This window comes from Ascidiella aspersa, chromosome 7, assembly GCF_963924565.1.
Source record: "Ascidiella aspersa chromosome 7, kaAscAspe10.2, whole genome shotgun sequence".
Classification (NCBI taxonomy): Eukaryota; Metazoa; Chordata; class Ascidiacea; order Phlebobranchia; family Ascidiidae; genus Ascidiella; species Ascidiella aspersa.
In genome coordinates, this window is record NC_139453.1 from 31,344,194 (window position 1) to 31,362,484 (window position 18,291).

The 18,291-nt window shown below is 37.6% G+C and overlaps 2 protein-coding genes across 2 annotated transcripts; one reads left to right on the top strand and one right to left on the bottom strand.

Annotated features, from left to right (window-relative positions):
- Positions 1-287: 287 nt before the first annotated feature.
- On the bottom strand, positions 288-9,165 carry LOC146138991 (ras-related protein Rab-31-like). Its single transcript, XM_083394756.1, has 8 exons — positions 9,115-9,165; positions 8,656-8,884; positions 8,094-8,190; positions 2,884-2,953; positions 1,626-1,719; positions 1,326-1,355; positions 1,133-1,261; positions 288-421 (listed from the first exon to the last, which is right to left on the bottom strand). Exons 1-8 carry the CDS (start codon positions 9,163-9,165, stop codon positions 288-290), a joined length of 834 nt encoding a protein of 277 aa, XP_083250882.1.
- A 2,669-nt stretch (positions 9,166-11,834) lies between these two features.
- On the top strand, positions 11,835-16,663 carry LOC146138992 (leucine-rich repeat transmembrane protein FLRT3-like). The gene is made up of 2 exons (XM_083393419.1): positions 11,835-13,695; positions 15,759-16,663. Exons 1-2 carry the CDS (start codon positions 11,849-11,851, stop codon positions 15,898-15,900), a joined length of 1,989 nt encoding a protein of 662 aa, XP_083249545.1. The 5' UTR covers positions 11,835-11,848; the 3' UTR covers positions 15,901-16,663.
- The last annotated feature ends 1,628 nt before the right edge of the window (positions 16,664-18,291 follow it).

The following is an 18,291-nucleotide window of genomic DNA, read 5'->3' on the forward strand; positions in this document are numbered from 1 at the left end:
CAATAGCGATCGTTATGATAGCGTATTCCGTATGTTACGTCATAATGTAATCCACAATTGACACCATTTTAAATTTTGCAATCCGCGAAGGGTTGCATTAACAGATTACAAGCATTATGAATCACAATTCAAGTATTATCTCTGACAATCGTCATTATGACAACTGGAATAGAAGTCGAACAAAAATGTCTCGATTGTTATCTCACAAATGCCATTGTTACGTTATTGAAAGGTATATGAAACTCTTTAGAATTGTGATTGCGACGTCACAATTAAGTTAAAAAATGTCACGTGCCACAACACTGATTGCTTTCTTGCGTCATGGATGGTCCAATAGAGGCTTGCGCCTCTTCTTTCTGATGTAACAATTGCTGCATGTGAACAACTTTTATGCAAAGATCCAGGAAAACGTCATTTACACCTGAAATGTGAAGTTTCAAGCAAAGTCCATTTGTCAGTTTCTTATCGTGTTCGGAACACTTTATAACAAAAGTAGTCTTTTGGAAAAATTTGTTTAATATTAACCACATTTTTGTTTTATTGACGTCACAATGCTCTTTACGTCAACAATGCCCTTGCATCGGGCGCCGGAAGCTCGAAGTGGTATCAGTGAAATGCGTGGCTACCAGCTTTAGGCATTTGTGTTGAAATGAATAAGTAATAAACCTACGCTTTAGCCTGGTGTTTACGCTACAGAGTAAAGAGGTATATTTTCCGCTTTTACTTGTGCTGTGGTTTTTATAAATACGGAACATGTTGAGAAATTTATGTTGGACACAATTTGTTTTTATTTATGTTGGACACAATTTGTGTTTATACTTTTCTGTCTTTCCTGGAATTTAGAAATAACCAACAAATATGTCTTTTTTGAAAGATAGCAAATTTTAAATCGCTTTAAATTCAACTTTGAAACTCTATTTTATTTAGTTTTAAATTATTTTTGACTAGCTATATATATTGCACATTTAACATATGTATATATAGATATATAGATATAATTTTATGTGGCCATTAAAAGTTAAATTTGACTAGTTTTCCGACCACGCTCATTTCTGACGCTATAGATGTGCAAAAATAATTATTTCTGCAAAACCCTGATTTATTACGTCACTAGTAATGACGTAGTTTTCACCGTGGCTTGAGAGAGCTGATACTTCCCTGAAGTGAGCTCCGACCGAATCAGCGAAGTCGTTCGCTTCTTGCTTCTCAACTTGCCTCTCAACCACTGGAACGTCCGTCTTGTTCCCAACCACGAACAATACTACAACAAACAACATTATGACGTAACAAGCCTTGTGGAACCGACCCATTGTTGCTCAACTTACTGATGTTTTCTTCGACGTTATTTTGCAATTCTGAAAAGTAACAAAACAATGTTTGGATTTCATTTTTAACCAAATATTTTTAACTTGTGCGAATCAAAGCCTAAATAAAAATGTTACAATTTTTCAAACAAATTAAATTTAAAAATATTTTAGTTTGAATGTATCATCAAATTGGTAAAATAAAATCGATTTATAAAATTATTGACATTATTAAAATTAGTTAAACTTTTATTAAAAATTCGTAAAACCATTTATCGGGTTACAAAGTTTACCTAAAATACTACGTAACAATGCTCTCACCCGAAGCCCATTCTTTCAACGCGACGAAACTGTCCTTGCTTGTGACGTCATAAACGAGTAGCGCGGCCGCCGAGTTGCGATAATACATGGGCATCTGTGGGACGCGCGAGCATTCATTATTAATCGACGCTCAATAATTGATTGTATTCCCTTTATGACGAGACAATTGAATCGCGAAATCGCGATAAAAGTCAAAAAAAAACTCGCGTGCCAAACATTTTTCTATGTTGGTATTGCACATGCAACTAGGGCTCCGGAGTCGTGACAAGAACTGGAAGTGTGTGCAACCGTTTAGTTGTAATAGTAATGTTAATGATGTGATAGTGATGTAATGGTTGAACTTTCTTAAGGTGTTATAACGTGCGCGTTAAATCATCAAAAACGTAAAATATATTTTTTACGAAGAAAATCAATATTACCCCCAGGGTATGAGAAAAACCGAGCATTAAGCAAAGGTGTAAAAAAAATGCAGCTTAAATGTCAAACTATTGCGAAGAATATTTTAAATACCTAACAATTACCAGGAAACGAGTTCCTTTAATCTATTTCACATTTTATAGCATCAACAGAATCGCGGAAACGAGTTGAAACTTCACACAAGAAAAAAAGGCGCGAATCGACGAGGAAAGTGCTCGTCACGCTCGACTGGCGTTTGCGTGTCACGTGGTTCGGGTTGCACGTGGAACCAAATCGCGTCGAGTTTTCCCACAAACAATCGGCGCCGCGACCCTTCCGCGCGCGGCTCTTGTTACGTCACACAGCAGGTCGGCCGTGTCGGGTTGCGCGGCGCGAGAGCCGGTGCATTATTACGTCACACAATACATGGCGGGCAGTTTCACCCAGGGGCTAGGTTCGCTTTGTTGTGGGGTTTTTGGGGTATCGAAGTGATCCCTTAAATTTCACCCACTTGCTATTTTTACCCAACTTTTAAAACGTTGATAGGCCGCAAATTCACAGCCTTTTTTTCACAGTCGGTATCTTTTGTTTTTCCACAACTCTTTTTCGCGATTCTGACAATTTGATTATTGACGTATTATTGGCCTCACCCCTTATTGACAATTAATAAAGGTATATAGAACCAAATTATTTGTTTAAAAAAAAACAATTCTGGCACAATATGTTTTTTAAACTTAACATTACGCCTCATGCATATATTTATTTTATATTTAGAAATGTACCAGCAACGTATCAGGTATTAATAAGGATTATACATTATTACGTCACAAGAATACGAGTTGTTATTATATCACAAACCCACCAGCGATCTGAACCTTTCTTGACCAGCGGTATCCCAGATCTGTAAAGTGACGTCATGGTCGCCGATCTCTCTGGATAAAGAACATTTTATGACGTAGCAATCATCCTGACTTAAAAATATACTAAATTTCAAAAGTAAACAAAACATTGAAATGTGATTTAACAGGTGGTTTTATATTGTACATTTAGGCCAGTGAACTGTTTCAGCTTGAGGCAAACAAATTAACACAAAGCAAGTCATCATTTAAAAAACATAACATTAGCAGTTGTGCAACGAATTGTGTACATTAAAGTCTCACATGCTTGCATTTTTATTTTTAAAACGATAAATTTGTTTTGTAAAATCCCCAAAAAATTAACAAAAAATCGCGGCGAACTACAGAATCTTTTACAGCACACAGTTGTGGAACGACTGATTTAGGTGATTCCCCGTATTGTCAAACTTTGTGGTTTTAGCAAGAAACAGATTTTAATAATTAACAGTTTGTTTGAATGTTGTTGTGAAGCGTGTTCCAAGTTCGGTCTGACCTTGCTGCAATGAGAGGCTCGCATGAAATATTGATAACTGCAAGCAAACCTATGCTTTATTGCCGCACACCTAACAATGGCAAAATATTAAGAAAATGGACGAAATTTGAAGATTTATTAATATCTTGAATATTTATCAGGCGAAAACTGTTGAAAAATAAATTGTATCGGTTGAAATTTAACTTTTGTACAACTGTGCTTCATTAGATCAAAGTACAAAAAAAAACATGGCAAAGTTTTTTATAAAATAAAAATATATACTTCATAAGATTACAATTATTTGTTATTATTAAAAAATTCTTCAAGATTTTAGACATTATTAAAATACACATATTTTAGACATATCTGCCTTAAGGTTCGATATTTTAAAAATGAACATCACATGGGTGGCAAAACTATTCAGTTTGTAATTAGTCCTAGTTTGGTTATTTGTGGTAGTTCACTACAATGCTAAATCACAGTGTTTAAACCAGGTTTATACAGGGTTATAAAAAGCAATACTGTATCTTTAAAAGCAATACTGTATCTTTAAAAGCAACAATAACCTCTGTATTAATTTAGATGTTATTTTTCAGCTAAATGAGCAACAAAAACATTTCAAAAGCCGTAGTTTAAACACCAGATAATATAAAACAGTGGTTGCCAATATTTTAAGTACGAACCAAATTTATTTATTTTTTAAATAAATTGTCTGGTAAACTGATGTGTGATTTACTGAATAAGTTCCATTTAATATTTGTAGACCTCTATTGATTTCGCAAATTATCGCGCGTATTGCATGTGTAAATAATTAACATATCCGGTACAACAACATTAATCCTTAAAACTACATTTAGGTATTGAACCTTATGAACAATGCTGGGTATTTCATCCAGCGATGCGATATTTAAGTCGATGTTGGGACGAACTTAACTGGAAAGAAAAGCTCGTTTTTTTGGCAGATTTAAATCTTAGGCGAGCTATTGCTAGGAAACCACTGCCATGAAACTTTAAAGTTCACAAAAAAATCGAATTTCACGTCGCGGTTTTTGCTAAAAACCAAATGAAATTCTATCTATGACGTAACAGAACACCAAACACGTGACCACCCAGCTGCGATTCGGTTTCGCGTTCGAGAATCCATTGTTGATGGGACAAGTGCAGTTGTTACGTCACAGTATGGTGCTTGCAGCTCACGCGTTTATGCCGATTCAACATGTGAGCAAATATTCGGGGGCGTTTGAAGTATTTGCGGAATACTTGGATCGGAGAAAGATCGCGCTTTCCCATTGTGACGTCATATTTCAACATAATATATCATCGTTCCAAACCCTTTGTAAAGTTCGACAGTTCACTCATAAAATTGGAAAAAGAAAAACACCAATCTTATAAACGAAAGTATACGGACATATTTGCTAATAAAGATTCAAATGTACTATGCATTTCATAAAAAGCATTAGAAAACATTCTTACACATATATGGTGTGTTAACCGACAACATGGACTATTGTTAATAGAGCATTTATACTTAAACAATTGCAAAGTTACTTTTACTAAAATGCTTAGTTTTGTTTAATAAACACGCATTTTTCAGAAAATGTCATTTTTCGTCTTATTCTGACTTGGTCATTCATATTCAAGCAAAACCAAATAATCTGTGCGTTAGTGCGCTATTGCGAACTTGTGTTATCAAGCTTTATTATCTCAAACAACAGGTGCACAAGCGAGACTAACGACTGTTTTTACAAGGACCTTGTTTATGGGAACTCGCAGGTTGCAGCCTAAAGTTAGAGTCAAGGTTAATGTCCTTATAGGCTCCATGGCTGACAATTCTCGGCATAAATGGCGTCGTCTATAAACAAGGCTAATTCTAATAAAAAAACATATAAAATATTTACCGTTTAAAATCAAAATGTGAATCGCTCAATATCGCAATCGTTTTTAGTTTGAAGCTTTAAAAAAGGAAATTTTTTTTTCAGAGCGAAAAACAATCTATCCCGCCATTTGTACATAACTTTTACCAAAGATAATAAGCGATTGTTTGGTAACAATATCCGCAATAATCTTTATCGATTTATGCTTATACGGTTCCAACAAACGCGCATTCCCGAGTGTTACGTCATAGCGCGAGTCATTGTTGACGGCGACGTGTTGGGTTTGGGGGGATTAAGTGGGATTAAGGTGGGTTCCCAATCAGTCTGGGGCTCAATTAACCCACACAACGGTAGGGGATTCCCCGGTGAATAATTATGTCAATAAAGAGAGAAGGTTTTTGACCGGTTCTAGAGAAGCCATTGTTTTATAACAATACAGAACTCTTTCGCAAGTTAAACTGCCCCAATGCTGTTATAATATGATTTTAATTATCTTTTCTTTGTGGACTTTGATATTCTTAGTACGTCTAACTAAAACCGCCAACCATTATGTTCCTTTTTTTACTTTGTATATGTCTTTGACTATGAAAACTTGTTGATATCCTTATAACAAAAGTAGGGTTTTACATCAATTTTTTGTGCTTGAATATCAAACAAGTTCAACCAACTAGCTTTATATTACAGAATGTTGCGAAAATAATATTTTTTTTATAAGAAAGTTCAAACATTTTCTATTCGTGAATTATTTATGTTGCGTTCATAGGGTTGTTAAGTTTAATGAGTAATATTATGTGGTGACATTGAACTTTAGATTAAAACTTATTGATGTCAAATTGTTCCAAAATGAATCCAAATATAAAAAACTTCCGAAAAAAATGTGTCCAAAAATTTTTTTCCGGTTACATAATTTTTATGGCATTAAAACAAAAAATTGTCTTAAGCGAATAAAACATCGCTTCTGGATTTCACCAGATCACATCCTATTTACATTTGGAAGTTTTGCGAAAGTAAACTTTAGTTGAATCACTCCGGACAGAAGGATTAGGCTTGTTCTAACTAACATTGTCTCGCTGTCACTGCGTCACAATCGCGCACTATTTCGTCACAGAGCGACGCCGGAGCTAGACCGAGCATGACATCTTTGTTTTCACAGCTCGAGATGCCAGGTTGCAAGCGAGTAAAGTTTAACGGAAGAATTCAGTAAAACCAGCTAATGCTGCCCCTGGAGGCTTGAGAAAGAGATTCTTGAGGTTTGAGAGAATAGAGGTTTTATTTTCCTTATCACTGAGGATTATTTGAGGCTAGGAAGCTATTTTGCAGGACAAACAGATTTTAACGGGTAAAACTCGCATTTTAATAAACTTTTTCAGAATAATAAAACACTATATTCGATAAAATCGTCATTTCTCTGTTTACAAGCGTTTTGGCAATACCTCATGACGTCATCAGTTTCAAAATATTTAAGCGATAATAAAAGCAAAAAAACGTTAAAAAAGCTAAAAGTTTCAGAATAGTTTAGGTAGCAATGTAATCTATCATTTGTTGAAAGTATTCTACCGTCAATTGTGGTTTGTGTCTAGTTAGCCTAGATGTGTAATTTCGACAAGTATGCCTTTTGTGTCCAAATGGTGTTACTTATAAATACATGACGCAAATAACGCATGAAATTTCATCGGGTTTCAAGAAAAGTGAAACATCATCTACGTTCGGTTTTCAGATTTGGTGTAAATCACCAATCTATCGCAATAACGTTAAAAAGTATTTCAAAGCATTTCTGCCATATTAAAGCACACATTGCGTCAAAAAACTAAATCCAAAAGGTTTCCAGAAATTAAAAAAATGTGAATTATTACCTGTTTATCAAATTAACCATGAAACACGATAACTAATAATGGCATGATGCTAAAAAATGTGCATTCAGGTCTAGAGTATTTAGGTACAATCTATATCAGCCTTATTGCTTTAATATCAAGTGGATTGTATTTGTTTAACTTATCGGAAGTCTATGTCGTCACAGTTGAGATTGTGATCTAATAAGTGTCTTTATTGCGGCAATAATAGGAAAGCGCGGGATCCGATTTCAACAAATTTAGATCCGAGATAATGCTTACTTAATCCCCGCACTACCACAATGCCGCTTTGATACGTCACAAAGCTTGCTTGCCTATTAAATTTTATTTTTTGAATATTATTTTTTTAATTAAAGCATGACATGGCCATCTTGCAATCTAAAGTTTATAGCAAACTCCTAAAGCTTGCTACTTGTCATGCTTAGTATTTTTAAAGACTGTCTCTGTATTTAAGTTCAACGTGGACTCCTCCAGAAAACCTTTTATCCAACACGTAAAAACATTTTCCAAATGGCTTATTGATTATTTGTGGCTTCTATCAATAGTTAAAAGCCAAGTTGGCTGAGAGATATTAAACTTCATTTAACCTGCAATAATGAAGTTCACATGGGTCATAACAAACTCTAAAAGGGGTTTCATTTGATTCGGTAAAGAGAATATACTTGCAGTTCTTATTAAATAGGTTCATTACTGTTCAGTTAAAATGAAAACCCACGGAAGCAGATGTTTATCAACTTGTAGCGACCCCGTGACAACTTGTATCAAGCGCCGGCAGCTTTTAACACGGACTGAATCAATAAAGTCTCTCGCTGGAAACTTGTCGTCGCTTCGAGTTGGCAGCGAGCTTATGGAAGTTCATTATTACATCATAAGCGTTCCAAGCTAAACTAGACGCTCCCCTGAGCAAAATGTCCCCCTGGGGCCAGTTTTGCCCCCCCAAGGATCGAAATTACCCCCCGGAGATTTGAATTGAAACTCACTGTGTGATTTGAAAATGCGAAACGCCGATGGTTGAAGTCACGTGATGATCGAACATCTTTGTGACGTAACGATTGACTAGTGACGTTTTTCCGACACCTGCAAAGCAAACAGGTCAAATGTGAACTTGATTATTACAAAAATAACGACAAAACTGACTTGCATTAACGGTATAAGTAACTGAGCGTAATTATAAATCTAGAAAATAGTTACATTTGGAAACTTTGACAAATAAATGCAAGCTATTTTTGAAATAAACAACTTTCGCCGATTTGCACAAAACGAAGAATTTTAATTTGTTAAAACCCGGTGCTTTTCCGCCCTACCAGTCTCAGTTACATTGTTACGTCACAAAACCTACTGTTACCTGATATTGTAGCGCTTCTTGCGCGATCTGGGAACTTTTTGCCCCGGTTTTGTGCAACTAATCACGATTGTGCGATAATTATATTGTTTCTTAATTATAGTGGAGAATTACAAACCGACAACTCGTCGAAATCCCGCTGTCCGGCTTAAATTTAATCCCTATTATGACATCACAATTCGCGTCGCGCGCTTTCCTACCTTGGTTGCCGATCACCAAAACTTTGGCAGTCGCTCTTTTTTGCGCCATTGCAGCAGAAACTTCGATTGTTCCGTCACAACTGCCAATATGCTCAGTTGGCACGAAGTGCTTTGTTACGTCAATAATTAACCGATCGCTCTCTGTGTTCGGAGGGCGATTCTTCATTGTGACGTCACAGTGCAAATTGTGCCGGAGCGCGATGTTGGTTTGTTGAGGGATTAAGTGTGGCTGTGATATTTAATTTGAATAATTGTAGGATAGTGATCGGTTGAGTTAGTCGCCAACGCATTTAATGTTGAACCTACGTACATGGTTCGTTGTGTAATGGCTTCAAATAGATTGTGTCTGAGCAGAAATATTAAATAACCTGTAAATTTTATATTTCCTGTGTTTTTACATTTGATCTGCTTTTACGTTTGTATTTGTAGAGCACCGTTAAGTGCGATAATATAACGTACCAGATAACACATTGGTGCTAAGTTCTTGGTGGTGTAAGGGTCATATGGCATAATTCGCAACTTTTAAAGGCTGTAATTGTAAACGTTTACCAGCATATACATAAATTGAGAATTCAGACCAAAATGATTTTAAGTTGTATGTGTGGAATATATATACCAACATCCATACAAATTAATTTGAACTGCGAACGTTTTAACTCAAATTGACATATTGGTGGTATATTAGAATGGTGAAACAGAATAAATATTGTCTCATTCGCGAAAAAGCCTTTTAGTAAATCTGTTAGCAAATGTGTACATCAACAAATCATTAAAACACAAAAAAACAAATTTAAAAACTTTTAACAAAATCTGTAACATTGTTCAAACATTTCGAATAAATCTTTATCCAATGAATTACAGATACGTTATAAACAAATAGTTAGTGGACATTGTGGAAAATCACAAACATACGATTGTTCCAGGTTGTTTGAAGTCGTCAGTTTAACAAGGGATTGTTTTAAGCATAAGTTGTTGTTCGCGTGTAGTTTGTTTTACCGGGAGGTTGTGCTTTGAAGTTTAAGAGTGATTGGAATTTACTCCCTGGAAATAAGAGCCGTGTTAACTAAAAACACACGGTGTGGATAGACAGGGGTGTGGTTTACACGAGGGAGGGGTAAATGGGGTTTAGAAGGGGGGTTGAAACCCTTTTATGGGGGTAAGTAGACTCCTACCTGTACGCATAATGCACTAAACTACATAGCTGCACCTAACCTGTGTTAAAATTGATATTAGTGTTCTCAAGGGTATATTTATAACTAAGTATTTTGTAAGTTGATATTTATATTACTTTACTTATGCCAGGAATGTCACTGTTACATTTTGTGTCCATTAGATAATTTACCTTGACCAATCTAGTTTAGTGCAAAAATTATAAAGAGTTGTTCGGTTTCAATACATTGAAGTGGAATATACTTTCCGTAGTAGGTTTACTCGAGGTGTTTTTACGAACTGTGATATATTTGTTTAAAAATCCAACTACGTTTTCATTCACACTTGTTTAACGCGTTGCAGAAGTTTTAATTAGATCGTCACGTTAAAATATTATCAGCAATAAAACCAGCACCTTGGAAATAAAACAAAAGTTCATATATTTGTTACGAGATATTTTTTTTTCAACGATAACTAACTTTTACCTTCAACCTGTTTATGTATATTGTGTTTTAATTAAATTGTTACGTTTTATCCCAACTAGCAATAAAACCAGCACCTCGGGCATCAAGCGCGACCGTAGTTGGATTTCCTCGTGTTCTTACAAACACGGCGAGAATATTTGATCAGTCAACAGAAAGTTAAGGTTCGTAGCGACAGTTGTAAGTACCAAGGAAGAAAGTGTTTGAGAAGGTAACGGTTCGTAAATACGAGAAAGCGACGAAGTAATCGCGGTTTGGCCTTTACCACCAACAACTGAAGTTACCTGCGACATAAAAAAACAAAAGTTGAGCAGATTGAAATGATGTAAGAGGCTTTGAGTGATTGGCAGATGCGTGATTAGCTAAAGTAACTGCGCGAGAAGCATTCGCTGCGTGGAGCTGAGAGGGAAAAAAGATCGCGTCGGTGAAATATCTGCCTCAACTTCGCTCAATTTGTCTGCCGCATAAGCTGATGTGTGTGTGGGTTGGTGGGCTGGTGGTGCTTAGTTTTATTGCTTCTCGCGTCTTGATTGTTTGCGCGATCGTAAATCCACTTTTAAGAACTTGTGTTTTGCGCGGTTTGTTGTTTGTGCTGATTGTTCGGTTTGTTTACGTCACAAATTGACGCGCGATCGAAAATCGATTGGATTTGACAGTTGAGGCAAAATGGCGATTCCAGGTATAATTGTTATTTAGGCAGTTTATTGTTCAGAATCACATATTTATTAATTTGAGTATTTTCTTAAAACAAGCGAGTTAGAGTGTTTAAGTAAAATATCGTAGTTTAATGTAATAACAGGTACTCAAGGTTTGGTCAGAAATGCTCTTTTTTGGTTCCGCTTAGTTGTATTTTTTATCAACTCGGTTTTTATATTCAGAAGTTGTAATGTTTATTGAATAAGTTAAATTTTCAAAAGTGAAATTTCGAAACTCTTAAAACATAGTTTTTTACTTATTTTAGCTAAACATGTGTGGCTAGAAACTTGTACCTAATAATGATGTCGTATTGTTAGCAACATATGAACTTTATCAAAGTTTTATGGATTATGAGCGTTTAAAGAAAGTACCAGTTAGTTTCGAGCGCTTTCGTTTGATTTCACTTCGATACAATTCCCGAATCTTTAAGCGGTGTCAAATTTCACCTCAGGGAAACAAATCGATTCCGCGGGACTTTAGTGCTCCAAACCCCGCCGAGCAACTTGGCGATTTGTGGCGCCTTTATGCCAGTGTTTCTCACCCATGGGTCGCAACCAATAACTGGGTGGCCGTTTGATTTGTTTGGTCGCCGACTACATTAATTAATTAATTAAAATAGTTCAATTTATTAAGATTGGTTCTGAGCAACATATCTCTAAAATTTACGAGGATTGCGAAAGCATTATGAAGACATGCCCCATATTTGCTGCTATCTTAGGACTTATTTGTTCACTTTAAGCTTGAAACAAGTTCGATAGGATAATTAGGTCGCCAAAGCTGTTAAACTTACACTTAGTATTTAGGCCGCCACAAAAAAAGGTTGTCAAAACACTTATTTATTTCAACAGATCAACAAAAAAACAAAAATGAAGCTAACAAAAGTAGGGACTCTATCTGTGCTGACGCTGCTCGTGACGTCATTAGCAGTGACGCAATCGCTGCAGGACTGTCCGCGCAAATGCAGATGCGACGAGCGACACCGTACGGTCTACTGCCAGGAGCAGCAACTACCAGTTGTCCCCTACGGTGTACCCCCCAACACCAGGGTGCTGCACATGCAGGATAATGACGTCATAAACGGACCTATTGTCGACGAGAACCTGTCACAATTGACGCGATTGGAGAAGTTGAACATGTACGGCAACCAGCTGACAGCTGTACCAGCAGGTCTCCCAGCATCTCTCGAGTTTGTGTCGCTCAGGAACAACAGGATCAGGTTCATCGGGAAGAATTCACTCCAGGGATTAACTTCGCTCGCTGAGATCTACTTGGACTCAAATAACATCACAAACCTTGGTCTTTCAAGCCTTGCGTTCAGCGACACTCACAACCTGCAAGTACTCGTGCTCACTGACAACCTACTCACCTCGCTACCCGAAGGACTTCCGAGTAGTTTGCGAGTTCTCAGACTAGACTCGAACCTCATCCAAAGCATCTCCAAGTCGTCCCTCCTCCATCTCAACAAACTCTCACTCCTCGATCTTTCATACAACAAGATCAACCAGGACTTCATCGCTAGAGGCGCTATGCTGCCCCTCACATCTCTGACGTCACTAGCGCTTGACGTCAACCAGCTCACCGAAATACCCCCCCAACTTCCCCCCTCGCTCAACGAACTCACGATGTCACGAAACAACATCCGCTACATCTACAGCAGTGATGACGTAGACGATAATGACGTCATGGTTGGAAGTTTGAGCTCGTTGCATCAACTGATGACGTTGGATCTGTCGATGAACTCGTTACGTAGCGTCCAAACTGCGTCATTCGCCAACCTACGTCACCTAGCAACGGCCAGCTTCCATGGCAACGCGTGGGTGTGCGATTGTCATCTCGATTATTTCAAACAATGGCTCATTGTCACCAGCTCTGTGCTTAGCAGCGAACATGACGTCACATGCCAAGCTCCACCGAGGTTTAGTGACGTCACACTTAACAGCATCGACGTCGAAGCGCTAAAGTGCGGTCAACAAAGCCTACAATTGACCAGTGTGACGTCACAAAGCGTGGTTGTTACGTGGAAGCACGAAGAATCGAACCCCCCTTACATAGAGAAGCGTCTCTTGTATGGACCCCTCACCTGCCAGAACTGCTCCCTCGACCCTCGTGACGTCATCAGTGACGTCACCGACCTCGTGGACCAGTACAGTCTACTGGATGTGACGTCACAAGTGCTTAACAATCCCGAAAACGCTGAGATCGAGATCGACCGATTAGTCGCCGGGACGCGATACTTGGTCTGTTATTACGTCACAGAGCAAAAGATCGCGGACATCGACATGAACCAGTGTGTGTATGCCTCGACCAATCAGCTTCCTCCGTCCAGTCCCCCCGCTCACGTGACGCAACAGACCACGTGGCCCCCGCTCTGGATTATCCTCGTTTGTTGCATCACAGTACTCGTCGTCTTCATTTGCATAATCGCAGTCGTCATATTACGTCAGCGGCGATCACTCAAGCATGGCCACAAGAGGAGCCCAGGAGCGCGTGGGAACCGTGACGACTTTTACTTCCCGGAAGCTTATATTCCGGGTTACACGTACGCCCCAGCGCCCCCCAGTGGCAGCTTCGGCACCAACTTGAGCGAGCGGACTTACATGGAATGCGGGGAGGCCGACGCGTCACTAGAGTTTGACGTCATGATCAAGCCTAGCGACGTGACGACACCTAAACACGTGATGACGTCACGGTACGAGGACGTCACGATCGAAAGGTGGGTTGATTTTGCGAAGAACATAATGTTTCCGGTAAATTTTAAGTTGGTTAAACTGCGGCCATTTTAAAATAAAGATATTCGATTTTATTTTCAAAATTTCTCTTTAAAAACATTTTTGATCTTTGCTCACTAAAAAGAAATGGAGTGAAACGCAAAAAACGAGGTTTAGAGAACTTTGTATAGAACTCAATTACATAATTAATCAATATTCATGCAAAAGTAACTCACAAATCAAATCTAGACAATAACCATTGCCAAATTTGGTTCCACCCTTTGAACAATATTCCTTATTTTGCGTCACACCCAAACATCGATAGTAAAGGTTAAACTCCCTGTCTAGCACATTTAGGTAAAATTCCTAAAAGTTGGGTCAAAGTACTTGAAAATCAAATTCCGGTCAAAATTACGCGAAAGTGCTTGAACTAAATATGATCGAATTATGCAAACCCTTACTTAATTGCGATGAACCGCAGTAAAATCGCAGCAAAACAACCCACCCAGCCTACATTATATGCTTCTATGGTCAAATCTCCAAGTGTAAGTTCAAGTGCTCGCCCACTCTCAGTATCTGCTGTAATTTCCTCCTTTCCACAAACCAGTGCTCGCCATAATTGACGCCTTCACCTAATTGTGATTTTAGGCGCCGAAGCCAAACCCGTACACTACAGTGTACAGACTTGCTAGTTGCTGTACATACGCAGTTTTAAGGTTTTTCCTGTAATTGGCCCAGAGTAATGTTTTGCAATGGCGCCTGTTAAATTTTATGGCCAATTTTTTTATTTAAATGTTTCTACGATGCTGTAAAAACTTTTTACAGTTTTAAATTAGAAAGTAAAATTGTCGTTTCAATTTTGTTTTATATTTATTTTCCCTAAAAAGCTGTCAGTAAACTTACTTTGTCAATATATTTATTTTGAACAACTCCAAATTAAGGAAATTTGGCAAACGTTTAATAACCACACTATTTCTATGTCCGATTGAATTGTTTTACATCTATTTATCTTACAATAATAGAACCCCAATATAATTCATTGCGAATGTTCTAAATCAATGTTTCAAAGTGTGTGAAAAGTAAATCACCTTATAGGAATAAAATTAAAACGTTAAAGGAAAAAGAATTTTACAAACGAGAGACTAAAGTGCCAACGACCAATTAGGTTCTTGGTTTATTTTTTTGCTGAAGGCAGTAGGCTTTTTAACTGTTGAACACCAGCATTTTACAAGTCGAAAAAAGTTGACAGAATGTCGCATACAACCTTTGTTTGATTCGATTTTCTATATATCCAACAATAATAAAACCCTAACCCAATTTCACCAAAGTTATATATTTTTGCGTATAGTCATAATACAGAGCAATGCCGTGCTGGGTTGTCAGTAGACTTACCTCCAGCGAAGCCATAAAAGCTTTAAAAGCGACGTAATTTGAAACCAAAGCGCACATTTTTCGCGGCCAGTCAGGAAAGCTATTAAACCTAATAAATCTTCGCTGCATTTCTTTCTGCTTTTCCATCACAACCGGGCTTTGTTGATTATGAAGGTTACCTCGCTGTAACACGAGTTTTAATAAGGCTTAATCAAATACTCACTTCTATTTGAGCAAGGTTCAATTACATAATGACACTACATAGAGTGCATAACCTGCTCAAAACAGCAAATAAAAACTTCGAGTCATAAATCAAGAATTACAATTTTCGCAAAACATCAAAACGCCTGTTTAAAATTTCTTTTCAATTCTATTTGACATAAAATTCAAAATTCGTGAAAAACAGACAAAAGTGTCAAATCCAGTCAACTGTAAATAACAACAATAGGTTTATGATTATTGTTTCTAATAGACACCTTGATATAAACCAACGTTTACATAAATTGTTCTAAATAAAATATATATATTTTTTTGATTTAGTAAGAATATCAAAGCCCATGCAGAAGTATGTATCATTTTAAACGTTTCAAATAACTTTTTATTCGTTTTCAACATGTTTTGATTTAAATATTAGAATTCGTTTTCCCGCCTAAATCCCGAGCCGCCATTTTCTAAACCTTTCCATTTTAAATTCCAGCAATCCCCGATTAAGCTCCAACCCAACTCCGTCAACCAATCACAACGCCACAATCGCATCACGTGACGACCCCTATCTAGATGACGACACGTCAGCGACAATGACGTCACGACTACGTCATGAAACCGGGATTTTTGTCTGAACTTTGTTGCTTTTTTTAGCGGAGCCGGTCTCCTTTTTAAGTTCACTTTATACTTTGTAGCGTCCTGTGAAAAATATTAAACTCTATAGGAGTGGTTCTTGATCTAATTAAGGGTAATTACTACCAAAGCGGGGTAATTGATTTTTTTTTGGGGGTGGGGTGTTGGGAGGTGCAGTGATATAAAATTATATATATATGAACGCTAAAAAGCAAAATGTCCTATCTAGCCTTCCAAATATTAAATTGGTCATTCTAGTTTTGTATAACTTTTATAAAGTCATAAATTTACAGTTTTAAATAGGGGCAACTAAAATACATTATGTTGTATTTCATGGTAAATTTAAAAGGTTGAGAACCACTGCTCTAGAGCGAACGAACATAGTTGGGGGCGTATTGCAGTGGGGACGCGTGGAAATAACGTTTCCTTGGTTTTAAAGCTATTTTATGCTTTCTGTATTTTTAACTTGTGGCGTTACAACACGTGGGTATTTGCGTTACGTCACACAATAATATCATTTATAAAGCGTTTCTGAATGTTCCCTTTACCCATGTACGTTTTAAAGTTGATATCCGGAAGGGCTTTTCAGGATTGCATTTTACCTGTCACTAAAAGTCAACCTTTAACCCCATGTGTTTTACATTCAGCAAAACGCCACCAACTGTGTTCAACTTGTTTTGTGCTTTTTAGTTTTTGTTTGAAGCTTCCTTGTATTTCGCCTCGCGTCTAGTTCCTATGCATTTAATAAAAGCTTTGTTGTTTTAAGCTACGATCGGTTTTATTGAGGGAAGTAATTACTTTGTGCAGATCCAAACTTGCCCGCCCAACAACCTGATGTGCCTTTGTGACCGAATAGAGGCTAAAACTTAAACGACGCCGCTCGGGGAAAGTATTTGCTGTCAATCATTAAAACGCAATTATTAAATTTGAAGTCGATGGATTAGCAATAACGTGATGTTTACATTTCATTCGATTCACAAAAGCTTTTCGAATATTTCGAACCTCCACTTGATATTAACTTCACGCAGTGTTACGACACAATGCCCCAAGGCTACGTCACAAAGGCATCCCGCGACCAACTTTCGGGTTAATCGAGAATTCGTTTCACTTTTATCAGATTGATTGTTTCGTCACACCTTTTACTGTGACGTAACAATGATAAATATAAGGGAGGCAAAAGTGGAAAATCGATTAAAATATCCAGGTGCATGTGACGTCATAAAGGTTGCTTCTCGCGACTCGGCTGCGTTCACTGATGCATGACGAGTGGGGATATTGTGACATCACGGTTGACTGCTGTGACGAAACAAACAAATGTTTAATGAAATTCGAGTCGGCGGTAATTGTTGTTGGTCACGTGACTTAATAGCGGGTAATTAGCCAATCAGAAGGCCGCAATGTTATCAGCCTCTTAATTGTAAGTCGTGCCTTCCTGCAATTATGACATGATATAAGTAATTATTACGTCACCTAGGGCCACTGTGTCGCCAACAAGCCAAAATCATTACCGCGCAGTTTCTCATATTTGACTTTGTTGGTGGGATTTTGTTTCGCGAGGTTTTGAACATCAGAGATGAATGGAACGTCAGGAAAGCAGGGCAACCGAAGCGCGTCGATGCGTGACCTTGTTCCGCTTCGGTGCACTTCTGTCACAAAGTTAATAAAAAGTTGTTTTTGAAAGGAACTTCCTGAAACAACATTAAAAGACAGCAGTTCGGTTTCAATACAGTACGAGAGTTTGATGGAGTTACAGCGCACTCTAGCGATTGTTGTGGCAGTATGTGGGTTTATCCGCCAGATGGCGGTAGATTTAGTAGTTCCAAGTTTATGAGAACTATTTAGCCTGGACTTACAGCAGCAAAAAGTATATAACAAAATGCAGATTAACAAATTTGTAAAGTCAAGTTATTCTCAGTCCCTAATTTACCAGTTCGAATCTATGGCAAGTATTTATGATGATTCTTCGGTTACCATTTCCTAACATAAACTGAAGCCACAGAGAAGGTTTGGTCTTGTCAGAAAACCAGGCGCTGGTCTAGAATCCTACCACAACGAAACACCTTTTGGGTTAGGGTGCGGGTTAGCGTTTGGGTAAAGGTGGGTCAAGTATTATTATTAAATAAAGAATATAATAATACTTGACCCACCCACACCCAAACGCTAACCCGCAACCTAACTCAAATTTTGTGCGTTGATTTTAGAACTGTGGTAGGATTCTAGACCAGCGCCGAAAACCAACCCTTATACATGTGTGTGTCAGACAAATTTTTGATTCCGTCACCGAATAAAAACTTTTCTGTAGTTATTTGTTACTGTTTGTTATTGAAAAGTAATTTAGAATTTTAAACCACTGTCTTACAAAATTTGTCCACCTGACTGCGGTACATTGCCTA

Bases quoted from the DNA above. Each gene is read 5' to 3' on its own strand.
- LOC146138991 (XM_083394756.1), bottom strand. From the start codon at position 9,165: ATGCCATATGACCCTTACACCACCAAGAACTTAGCACCAATGTGTTAT. The intron at 2,954-8,093 runs GTGAGTTTCAAT...TTCTTTATCCAG, and splicing joins TCGCATTTTCAAATCACACA to AGAGATCGGCGACCATGACG. The intron at 1,262-1,325 runs GTAAGTTGAGCA...TGTTTGTTGTAG, and splicing joins TAACGTCGAAGAAAACATCA to TATTGTTCGTGGTTGGGAAC.
- LOC146138992 (XM_083393419.1), top strand. From the start codon at position 11,849: ATGAAGCTAACAAAAGTAGGGACTCTATCTGTGCTGACGCTGCTCGTG. The intron at 13,696-15,758 runs GTGGGTTGATTT...TTTAAATTCCAG, and splicing joins GAGGACGTCACGATCGAAAG to CAATCCCCGATTAAGCTCCA.